Here is a 13,094-nt window from a genome sequence, read left to right on the forward strand (position 1 = left end):
CCCCCCCCCCCCCCCCCCATTTTAAGTCAGCACGGTCATTCAGAATTCTTTGGGATCTGAATAAAAGAGTAATCGGAACAGCAGTCATTGTAGGTGATCAAGACATGGATGGTACAACGGTTGGGGTGTTATTAGGTTAGTTAGATGGTGTTTGCCTGTAATTGTGACCGAGATAACAAATCAGACATTTTACTAGTAATCAAGGCCTAAAGGTGGATTTAGACAAACCAATAATTGTCCAGATTATAGGGAACGATCATTCCCGCGAACTCTTGTTCCCGATAATGTGGTCATCCAAGGCTACTTTCTCACTAGTGTTTTTACCGGATCTGGCAGGGTTCAGCAAAACCGCTTCCGTTACTGATAATACAACCGGATCCGTTCATAACGGATGCAGCTGGTTGTCTTATCTTTAACATTGCCAAGACTGATCCGTCATGAACTCCATTGAAAGTCTGTTTTCCATTGTGTCAGAGAAAACGTAACTGAACAAAACGGAAATGCGTCCTGGGATGCGGAGCAAAACGGATCAGTCATGACCCACAATGCAAGTCAATGGGGACGGATCCGTTTTGCTCCACATCCCAGGACACATTTCCGTTTTGTTTAGTTACGTTTTGTCCCCATTGACAATGAATGGGGACAAAACGGTAGCGTTTTTTTCCGGTATTGAGACCTTATGACGGATCTCAATACTGGAAAATATTAACGCTAGTGTGAAATTAGCCTAAATGTACCGCTGATCACCTGATAAACCAGCAAAATGGTCGTTCATCGGGTGATCCTGTCGTTCGTGCAGGCACCACTGATCATCGTTTCTGGGCAGCAGAGCATGCGATCTAGACACCTGAACAAATATTTATTACTATATTTATATATTATTATTTTTTTCAACTCTGAGCTTTAGTAGGACAGCCGAGTATCTCATTTATCATTCAGTGTATATGACTGACTAATGTAAATCAGGACCTCTAACTAGGAGGTGAACTATATCCACCAGTTCCCCCCACAGGAAGGTTTATTTTTGATTTATGGTGAGTTTGAAGGAGAGCCAATGGTGGCTGTTGGAATAATTTTACATCCTTTTTTAGTTATAACATACATGGCTCCAGCATATAGCTTTGAGAAAAGAAAAATCCAATGTAAATCCATCTATTTACATATCGAGATGCTGATGGAACATAAGAGGCCATGCTAAATACAAGGCTCTATAAACTGTCACGGCTCAGGGTGTTCGCATGCATGGATATTTCAACACCTACAATACATTTTGCTAATCCTATAAATATTGTCCTGGACCTTTTGCATAAACAAGAAAAAAAGTTATTAATCTAAACAGAGCCATTGCTCAAAAGCCCTCAGGATCGAGGTGCTGATTGGCTGCAACGAGGGCGACAAGTAAATAAAGGAACATGGTAACAATTACACTGAATAAGCATCTCCCTCAGTCTGAACCTCACCCGGGTCTGGTTAGAGACAATCCCCAAATAAAGTCTGTTTTAATGCTCCTGGCTACATCTCGTAATACCTTCAACAGCAACGTAATCTAGGTCTGACTGTTTAATTTACAGTGTATATCTGAATGCACCCAACTCTAGGACTTCCAGAGCTTGCAAGTTAATGGCACCCAAGTCTCTGGCCCATGGTGACCCTAGGTGAAGTAAATCAGCCAAATTAACAAGCCTTTCATCCAGTATCTCTATTCTTCAATGACCTGTCCTACCGTGTCTAGCCAACCTCCCTCACTGCCAACAAAATGGTCACTAAAACACTGTCTCTGCGCTCATTAGATGGCAGGTTACTCAAGTGAAACGATTGGCGGGGCTTAAAGGAAGGCTATACTTCAAAACAGAAGCCATCACAAATGAATGAGGAGGAGAAAAGAAAAAAAAATTGGAGAGTAGGGTCACTGAGATCAAGATCAAAGGAAAGGGAGAATAGAAGAAATATACAAGCAAAGCATGGCTATGATTTATTAACTATAGCGAAAGCCATTAAATCTAGAACCCAAAAGTCTGCAATTGGCCTGATGGGCCAGTATTTAAAGGGTGAAAACCATTGCACCAACAACAAAAAACTGGAGCAATGCAGTAAGACAGATCCTTTTCAATCAGTTTTCCCAACATCGATGGCACAAATTTCTGATCGGTAGAAGTCCAACTACTGGAAACCCAACAATCCAGAGAACAGTGGTATCCATATACAGTCCATCAGGGAAGACCCCTTATAAGAATGCATAACATATTCATCAAGGTTTTGCAATTGGTGTATTATCAAGGTAGCAGTAGGATGTGTTGGGTCTCAGGTAAGAGACTGAAGACATAGTAATGGCATGGGTTATTATGCTCAACCAAGCCTCAAGTCTTTTGTCATTAGGTCCAAAGCCATCGCTTATAGACAGCTGATACATCTGCCAAGTTTGAGTAGACTTCTTATGAAACAGAGTCATGGAGGCCTGAAGTAATCATGGTGTCATATTCCACCACTAACCAAATGAAACACACAAAGACTTAGACTTTGTCAAATTAAATAAGAAGATATTTTATTCTTAAACAATTTTTAACATTGTTTTGGTATATAAAGGCCACAGTGTTTTTACGTTTCCTTTTCTTAGACAATCAAAATTATTTATAACATATGAACTCATTAAAACCAATACCTTGTCTAAGACCCAAACTAGTCCGCTCAAGGAGCGACTATTAGCCTGTATAAACACGATAACTTTTTTAAGTGGGGTGGGGGGGGGATGGGGAATTCTTCGCTGTCAAGTAACTGAAATCTTCTTCTCTTACAGGTGACTCGTGCTGACCGTTACCAGCAGACCAATCAAGATCTTCAAGTACCCACGAGGACAGGTTCAGCCCAGCAAACATTACAGGTAAGTAAATAAACTTAACCCTTTCACTTCCACATAAAACCTTTGCACATACCAAAAGAGGTTGGGTGTTCCCTGACACCATGTCCCCCTTTTGTATTCGCAAAAGGTTATCTCAAGATAACAACACATAGTTTGCTACAATATTTCACGTATTCTAGAGACACAAAAAGGGCTAAATTTTAGGTATACCTTAGACATGACATTTTGTGATATCACAGCAAATAGTGTCAAGTGATCACCTATGACGTCTTAAGATCTATCTTCCTTTTTTGAGGAATCTCTGGTTTGGCAAACATGAGGTAGTTTTCTTCCTTGCGTAGAAAAGCATGTTTGCATACATTTTCCCATGAAGCATTACCTGCATCCAAGTCTCCAGACACCTGCTGGGTCTCTTCAATGAAAATCAGTACCCTCCAAGCTGCATGAAAGGCACTTCACTCAGCCAACATATTTTCTATTCTTTACAAACTAGGGGTAAGAACCCCAAAAAAGCTATGGTTTAGTGCAGTCACTTGTTTAGCTGGTATGAGAGCTTATTTGCATGCCATGATATATATACCATCAGTTATTCTTCAAGGAGGGCTTTTTGACTACTGTAATGTTCATGCCACCTGAATGTGCAGATGCAGCCATTTTACCATAATTGCCTAGAGTCCCATCCTTGATAAATCTCAATGTGCCAAGATAACATCCCAAAGCCGAAATAAAAACATAGGAGATCATGCAAGACAACGTGTCATCTTCTAAACATCACAAAACAAACATGCTTGAGATGTCTACCAAGCATGTGCTCTACATATGTGAAGGTAAATGCATGACAGTCAATTCAGGCCATAATTTAGGGTATAGGGCTGCTCTGATACCACTATTCATTGTGCAGAATGACGTGCCATTTATTCACTAGAAGACCACACAGACTCGTTTTTGGAAGATATAACAGACAGACTGCCCTCAACATTACCTTCATTGCAACTAGCTTGTACGCTCGAGTTGACATTTATACTCTTCTACAAAGCTAACCTTTGCAAGACCCAAGAGGAGGAAAAAATAAAAAAAATAAAAAATCTATAGGGCTTTTTAACACCAGTAAATAGAAAAGAGTATGAAAGATGCAAAAAAGATCACCGTGAGTGCTTCCTACTGCTGCTTATTTAGTTAGCAAGTAATGGACCTTAATCTACAGCTGCCAAGAGGTGGGATCAAGAGTTCTGGAAAATGAACACCAATACTATAAAATACTACTATACATAGGGCAATGTAGCCAGTATTCTTTACAATTTGCCAAAGTTTACTGTGACCAAAACTTTTTGTTTCTTGCCAGAAATAAACGTAATGGGGGGAAAGCAAGAATTGAGGATGTTAGATTTGATCACCTATGCCCCAGCAGAGATAAGCAACACTAGTCGTCTAATAATCAACCATATCCTTGACCCTTAGAAATTTTCCATAACTAATTTCAATCAATAGGTTCTATAGACTTGGTATGTAGTGTTGATGGACATCCAGTTAGTAAGGGAATCCCTGGTTAAAAAAAATATGCAAAATAGCTTGACTCATGAAAAAATAAAACCACCTCTCTACTGCCACCCATGGGTGGAATACCCTGTGAATTGATGACTGACTCTTTATACGGCCATGAAACATGAGGAATCAATGTGTATTATACATACAATAAGACAAAAATGTAATGCAATTGAGTGGAGACTGACAAGTATAAACTGCTAGTGGTGCTTGGTCAATGATCAAACAACCAAGGTGGTGCACTCTTCATATCAGGTTCTACAGCAGGGTATATGCAGAGGCAGGGTCACATTAATACTGGGTGGCATCTCCCCTTGCTATGATACAGGCCGCAGCTGTGGCATGGCAACGGTCATACAGATGCTGGATGTCCTCCCGTGGCAGGTCATTTCAAGCTCTTTCAATATGGGCCCATAGGTGTTTGTTGGCTGCTGGGCATGGGAGAGCCGTTGCTCCATTCAATCCCAGACATTCTTGATTAGAGAGAGATCTGGAAATCGAACTGGACAAGGGATTTGCTTGAGACCCTGAAGATCATACTGCATGGTGCAGGCAGTGTGTGGGCCGATCTCATCTTTAGTGTGGAGCAAATCGAGCTTCGGATCCAAAATCAGAAATAGATCAGTTTGAATGCTGTATGAAGATTCGTACATTATCGGAGCATTAAAACGAAGTTTTGATCAAATCTACTTCGGATCTTGGATCCAAACCTCGATTCACTCCACACTAGTTATCTTGTTGAAAGACAACTTCTCCTAACGGAGTCAAAAAAGGCAGTAAGACTGGTTCCATGACGTCCTCTACAATCTGAAGGCCGGTCAATGTTCCCTCCACAAATACCAGACAGTAACTGGTAGCTAATGGTGCACCTCATCGGGACACCTGGCAACAGTCCTGTGTGTCTCCCGACTATGCATAATGGCCATAAGTCCTCTCCAGAAGTCCTACAAACCCTGAAGTGGCCATCATTAGTATCAAGGCAGAACCTGCGTTCATTTCTGAACACTATTGTTTGCCATTGACGGCCGTATCAGAGTTCAGAGGAGAGCAAGAGAGCGCCTATTACCACCATGCATAGTGCAGAACCCAACGTACAGGGTGCCTCACCCTGGTTAAATGATCATTGACCAAGCACCACTTCATAGTTTGTCAATCTCATTTCAATCACATAAAGGGGGTTATCCCATGACTAATGATAATTCCTAAACGGCAAAAGTATAGTATTAAATGACACGGGAGAACTCTATATATTATAGTTTGGGAAGAAATTATATCACTTGGCTTCCAGCTTTATAACATATGACACTACAGTTAAAAAATATATATATAAAAAAAATATAGTGATAAATAAAAAATAAAAAAGATTCTGCAGTCAGTAACTGAACGGAAAAGAAAAAGTTCAGTCTTCAAGCTGAAAGCAATACAATTTCACTTGATACAACTTAACACAGAAAAGGGAGTTGTCCTGCTATTCATACAATAGGAATGTATGCTACCCTATATACCGCATGATACAAGACTCAACACTGCTGCCAAAACGCAGTTTACAGTGCTTGAAAGCCTCCTCTGATTTATAGCAAGGATTTATTGAGTGACAATGCTGCAGAGGGAAAGCGAGATCTCTCTGTAAAGTGATGTATATTATTAGCCGACTGTTACTACGGGACCTGTTTACACTGCATTAGGCAAAATGGCTGTGCTCGTAACCTCATATTCTCATAAAACATTCCAAACTGGGTTCAACAGAACATGGGGTCACGGTGCAGGATCCCTTGAATTCCACAGGCTGAATTCTGGTGGCACCGATGCTATTCAGTGCACTTCATCCTCCCCTTCAGCCCGTGTCCTCTCCTCCTCCTCCTCCAGCTTGTGCAGGTAAGTGCACCTGTAAACTGATGTCTGAATTCACTTTGGGGGCATTAATTAATTTTTCAGTCTGATGAATGGGTCATGCGCACCACCAGCATTAGGTTAGGGGGCATGTTGATGTAAGGGGCTGGGTACCTTTCCTTACAACCTTCGATCAACCATGATTTTTAGCTCAATGCTAAACGTGTTGTCCTTACCCACGACTAGTGTTGAGCGAACTTCTGTTTTAAGTTCGGCGTCTAAAGTTCGGCTTCCGGTTAGCGGAGGATCCCGATATGGATTCCGAATTCCGTTGTGGTCCGTGGTAGCGGAATCAATAATCGGCCATTATTGATTCCGCTACCACGGACCACAACGGAATTCGGAATCCATATCGGGATTCTCCGCTAACCGGAAGCCGAACTTTAGACAGAAGTTCGCTCAACACTACCCACGACACATTACGTGGCCACGTTTTTGAATGACAGTCCACCGATGGTCTGATGATCTGTTCTGACAACATTTTGCAGAGCAGGAAAGAGTTCCGTGGTGGGGTTTATACTGGTTTGAGGTTTTCTCACTTGGATAAGTTAGAAATCTACTGCACTACTGCAACACTCCAGCACCGAACGGTTCATGTGCTTCACAAAGACGCTCTCCATTCTACAAGGCCCTCCCAATTCCATTCAGAGTCATGGTCTATTAGGATATTATTTCTATGACCATTTTAGAAAAATAAAAAAATAAAAAAAGACAATGTAAAGAGGTCAATCGAAATAAGTATAAGAACGGGGCAAATTCTCAACCCCCAACTTTAAGCAGGACTCCGGGAATCTACTTTAGACCAGAGTTTCTCGACTCCAGTCCTCAGGGCCCACCTGTCTGCCATGATTTGAGAGGATCCCACAGAATGAATACCTGTGGTCCGGATGCATTGACACGAAGGTTATCACCTGCTCAAAGGAAATCCTGAACATGTGACCAGCAGGTGGTCCCTGAGGAGTGGAGTTGAGGAACACTGGTTTATACCACTTATTATTACTCACCAAATGCTGATGCATATTCCACATAGTTGATGGTAAGACCTACCTCTTGGATGCAGCGAGCCGCCGGCTTGTCTTGGTGATTGGCCAGTATTAAAAAAGGTAAAGTGCATAGCTGTGGATGCTGCAGGGCGGAATGGAGCTCATTCCTGGCAGTTTCTAAGTCTTCTTCAGATGAGGCACTATCAAGGACGAATATTACCCCTTGAGATCCCTGGTAATAACGACTCCAGTATTTTCGGATATTTGCTGCTCCTGTATAACAAAAAAACAAAAACATCCTATAAAATATGAAGCAATATAAAAGGCTAACAAAACTGAAGGATGTAAATGACAGTAGTTAGTATGCCGGTACAGCGGAGTGTATTAAAGCGGTTGTCTCGAAGAAAATCCCAATCCATTAGCGAGAAATCCCTGTCACTACCAGCTATCGCTCTGGTGGATTCAAGCTATCCATTTATCAATGGCCGCCATGTAATACCACAGGCCTGGCAGCTTCCCCCAGAGAAATCAGCTGTCTGATGGGGGCGAGACCAGTGGCGATCAGATGATCAATGCCATATTAAAGGGGTTGATTTCAGACATGCCTTTTTTTTTATTATTAAATAGCTGCTAAAGAGGTTTTCAGAGACCCACAAAAATGTAGTGTTACAATGTGGTAAAGGCGCCTTACTCACCAGTCTTTTTCTGCAGCAATGACGTTTCCAACTACCCTATGTGATCACTGCAGCCAATCACTGGCCTCAGTGGACAAGTGAAGAAATGGTACTGGTGCCTTGCAGCCAAATCCAATGAAGGACAACATCTGCATGGAGTTTGTATGTTCTCCCCGTGTTTGCGTGGGTTTCCTGCGGGTTCTCCGGTTCCTTCCCACACTCCAAAGAGATACTGATAGGGAGCTTAGATTGTGAGCCCCACTGGGCGCAGCCTAATGCTAATGTCTGTAAAGCATAGTACGGCTATATGAGTGCGTAAAATAATAAATAATACATATATACGTCTCCTGTAGATGATAAACCTAGTTGGATGTCCTGAAGAAAACCAGCTGTGATCTGTGAGGCAGCGCCACCACAGGGAAAGGGAAGAATGACACAATGTCCATTAAAACTAATTGAGTGTCTATGTGAGGCCTGCTTCATATATATCAGTTGTGCCGGGACAGTTGATTTATGGCGGGAGCCAGACAATTGATATACGCATACTGCACTGATCCGCTGTCCATACACTGATCGCGCTGGACAGAAAAACTGTGCATGCAGCATTTCTCTGTCTAGCGCTATTTGACACCAGGCATCATAACTGATGCACAGGATAAATGAGAATGATCCCAAAGAAAAGCTATGGGATCAGTTCTGGCTTCAGTTCACCTGCGGCATTTCCTGCCGGACAGGAAATCAACCACGAACACCAGACATATGTGAAGGGGCCCTAAAGCAATGCCATGTCCCCCGGCGGAGTCCACTCTTTGTAGCCACTCTCAGCCAAATGTATAATTCCCAGTACTTGGCAAATGTGACACTTTAAAGGGGTTGTCTCACTTCAGTAAGTGGCATTTATCATATAGAGAAAGTTAATACAAGGCACTTACTAATGTATTGCGATTGTCCATATTGCCTCCTTTGCTGGCTGGATTCATTTTTTCATCGCATTATATATGCTCGTTTCTATGGTTACAGACCACCCTGCAATCCTTCAGCGGTGGTCGTGCTTGCACAATATAGGAGAAAGCTAGGGTTGTTGCGATACAAACATTTTGATTCGATTTCGATACCATAAAAAAGTATTGCGATACTCGATACCATGCGAGATAAATAAAACACCAAAAAAGCCGCGTGCACTCAGCATTTAAAAAAATTGCGAATCGCACAGTTAAAAAAAAAATATTTCTTCTGATCCGGCATTCACCGCATAGGAGATTTTTTTCATATTTTAATAGTTTGGACTTTTCGGACGTGGCAATACGTTTATTTATTTACTGTTTATATATTTTATATGTAAAATTGGGAAAGGGGCTAGAACCTGGGATCTTTTAACCCCTTGTCCTATTCACCGTAATAGACCTCTTTAAGGGTGAATAGGACTTCACACTCTCCCCGCTGCCCTGTGCATAGTGCACACAGCAGCAGGGAGCTGACTATGGCAGCCAGGGCTTCAGGAACCTCCTGGCTGCCATGGTAACCGATCGGAGCCCCAGGATTACACTGCTGGGGCTCCTATCAGAATCTGCCACTGCCACCAAGGAGGAGGAGGGGAGGGAACCCTGTGGCCACTGCCACCAATGATTTTAATACTGGGAGGGGGGGGGGGGGGCGGGTGCACTGCGCCACCAATGATAATTAACCTTTAATACAGGAGGCGGGTGCCGGCAGCAGAATCACATAGCTGGGAGCTGCGATCAGCGGCAGTTAACCCCTTAGGTGCCGCACCTGAGGGATTAACTGCCGCTGATCGCGGCTATGCGATTCTGCTGCCAGCACCTGTATTTGAATTAAAACGTTAACTTTCATTGGTGGTGCAGTGCGTCCATCCCTCCTCCGCCTCCCTCTCTTATTGGCAGCAGCGGCACAGGGGGAGGGAGAGAGTGACTCCTTCTCCCCTGTGCTGCTGAGGAGAACACAGTACGCGCTGACAGCAGCGCACTCATGTTCTGTGATGCTAGGCTGTATTGATACCGGGACAAAAGTATCGATTGGGAATCGATATTTCGATACCCGCAACAACCCTAGAAAAAGCACTAGCCTATGTGCACTCCCATGGTCCCGGCCACCAGAGAGGCTGATGCTTTTTCCTATAGTGTGCAAGCACGGCCACCACTGATGGATTGCAGGATGGTCGTAACCATGGAAACGAGCAGTGTATAATGTGATGGAAAAATGATTCCAGCCAGCAAAGGAGGCAATATGGACAATCACAATACATTAGTAAGTGCCTTGTATTAACTTTGTCCACATGATAAATGCTACTTGTTGAATTGAGACAACCCCTTTAAGATCTGTGGCAGAAATCTGACACTGATAATTCTGCCACGGACGGGCAGTTTGATGCGTCGTGGATCTGCAAGGGGATTAGCCCTATTTGATAGGGCTAACCCATGTGTGAATAATTTGGAGCTTAATGCATGAGAATTAGAGCTCATTCAGACGGCTGTATGCTGTCCGCAAAAATGTGGATCAGTGTTTTTACGGACAGTTCAGCATGTCCGCAAAACAACGGATTGCATTCCGCATTTTTGCCAACCCATAGACATCAATGGGGCCACGTCCTGATTTTCACGAATAAGTATAGAACACATTTTATTTGTTTTGTGGAGCCATAGAAACGAAGAAAAAGGGCCCCATAGAAGTGAATGGGTCTGCATCTATTCCCAAAAAAATAAATAATGGATCTGCATTTTTGTGGACAGCACGCGGTCGACTGAATGAGCCCTAAGTATGTGAACAGGGTTACAAAAGCCCCACTCACATGGACCGGCTGTGGAACGTTAGCAGAATTGACGAGTATTTCTGACCTGAATCCTAACAGAAATCCTCATCAAATACTTAGCGTGTGAACGGAGCCTTACAGCAACAGATGTCCCTGGACATAGTCATGGCAATCAAGATTACAGCATCCATCGCTAACGCCGCAGGCCAAAAACCAAAGCACAAAAGAAAAAGGGTTTGTATTACAGGACATAGTGACGTCTTTATTTTATGACTAAACAGCTTTATTATATATACTGGATAAAATGTAGAACCTCCTTGAAGTCCCGGAGAGAAGTACACAAAGCACCTTACTCATCATGTATCACACGCTACCTCTATAGGAGAACAATATCCTCCGTGTGTGGTGTGACGCCATTACTTGGACACTGTCCAGACAATAAACTGAAGTCCGCAGGTGATTCACAATACATTGGGGGGGAATGAAACGGAGAACTGACATTACTATCTACTTGGAGCACAGCCAAACTGATGGCTGTAAAATAACTATTTGCTGTATGAACGCGCCTCGTGTTTGGATCACAGCTTCTCCTAAAAATCTGATATGTTCAGTACTTAGTTTATTTTGGGTTTCATGTACGTCTTCAGTCTAGTATATTAGTTATCTGGGCAAGCCACCACTCCGTGTAGAGTGGAATCTATCCACAGTGTTGAATCCCTGGTGGCCTCCACCATTCGGATCTGACCTATCACAAGAGGTCCCATGTCCCCTGTTTGAAGGGAGCAGGGGTCGAGCATGTGCACTGCCTCTCCATTCATGGTATGGGACAGATGCAGATAGCAGAATACAGTGATCAGCTATCTTAGCCAGTCCCATTGAGCTGACTGCTGCTCCATTCAGCACAGGATCCCCTTTCCAATTGTGGAAATCACAATTTTAGGTGAATTTAAAAATATGTTGAGACTGTTTTGAGCAGGTAACTATTCAGTAGCTATCGCTTTATCATGACAGCAAGGATTAGAATGACTATTCACTTCTATATAGATAACACAGGCTCCACCATTAACGATAAGTGATCTCACAGCTTATCTACTCCCTCCTGCCCCCTGCACAGGTCAGAGAGTGCGACTATAAAACTCTCCCATAGAAGTCAATGGGGTCCACTCCTGTCCATTGTGTCTATGGGTCAAGACTGGAAGCCTTGAGGACTGTCTCATCTGAGACATTGGAAGCATATCGCTAGGATGGTGGGGCCCACATCTATTTCCAGAACAGGACCCCGGAAGTCCCATAGATCTGAATGTAGCGGTGGTTGTGCTTGCTTGATTCGTTTTTGAAAATAGCTGAGCACATTTGATCAGCTATTTTTGGAACTCTCATGAATGGAGAGCACCCCATGCATGTGCGGTGTGCTCGTCTTTACTTTCGGGGGCACATTCTGGAGATAAGTGCGGGTCCCAGAGATGGGACCTGAACCTATCTGAAATAAATCTCTAGAATATGCCACCGAAGAAACATGAAAAATAAATAAAAACACCAACAATTCAAAAAAACATTATGTTATACATAAAACTTGATTTAAACACTCCCTTTGGACAACATCTACTTAGAAAAGTCACTAGACAATATGCTGATGACATAACAGTCCCCTGCTTGGACCCCCAGCAATCCGCTGTAATCTGTGGAGAAACCTGTCAGTAAGTGTTCAATGTCCCTGCAGCGCCACCACTGGAGAAAAGAAACACTGCACAGTTTTCATTCACATCAATGGGTTGCCTGCATAATGCAGGACAGGTCCTCCAGAGCAAGAAACGCTCCTTGCAACTGCTCTCCACTCCGGCCAAGAGACAAGGTTCCTGAACAGAGGACTGTCCCCCATTAATTTAAAACTCACTAATAGGGTATATGAAATTAGGTTGTCTAATGTAAACTAGAGAACTAGGCAACCGCGCCAATGCAGGATTAGAATTTCAACCTTACAGGGGTATTCTGGTAACAAGAACTTTTACCTAACTACTGTATAGGGGATCGGTGGGGGTCCGACCTTATGGGGGACGAAAATTGTAAAATAAAAATAAAAAAAATTCCCCAAGTAAGGAATAAAAAAATAAAACAAAAAAAAACGCAAAAAAAAGCCATTTTTGTCACCTTACATCACAAAAAGTGCAACACCAAGTGATCAAAAAGGTGTATGTCCCACAAAATGGTACCAATAAAACAGTCACCTCATTCCGCAAAAAAATGAGCCCCTACATAAGAAAAAAGCTCAAAAAATAAATAAAAACTATAGCTCTCAGAACATGGACACATTAAAACATCATTTTTTTGTTTCAAAAAATGCTATTAGTGTTAGTGAAATAAAATTTTTAAAAAAGTATACA

General features: G+C 42.7%; 1 protein-coding gene across 4 annotated transcripts in view; it reads right to left on the reverse strand.

Annotated features, from left to right (window-relative positions):
• Positions 1–13,094, reverse strand: part of ARL15 (ADP ribosylation factor like GTPase 15) — a 302,186-nt gene that overhangs the window by 150,934 nt on the left and 138,158 nt on the right. For all 4 annotated transcript variants that reach the window (XM_040421236.1, XM_040421235.1, XM_040421237.1 and 1 more), the window contains one exon: positions 7,337–7,545. In XM_040421236.1, the coding sequence (XP_040277170.1) occupies positions 7,337–7,545 (209 nt within the window). The remainder of the gene's footprint in view (positions 1–7,336; positions 7,546–13,094) is intronic.

Source organism: Bufo bufo, chromosome 2 (assembly GCF_905171765.1).
Source record: "Bufo bufo chromosome 2, aBufBuf1.1, whole genome shotgun sequence".
Classification (NCBI taxonomy): Eukaryota; Metazoa; Chordata; class Amphibia; order Anura; family Bufonidae; genus Bufo; species Bufo bufo.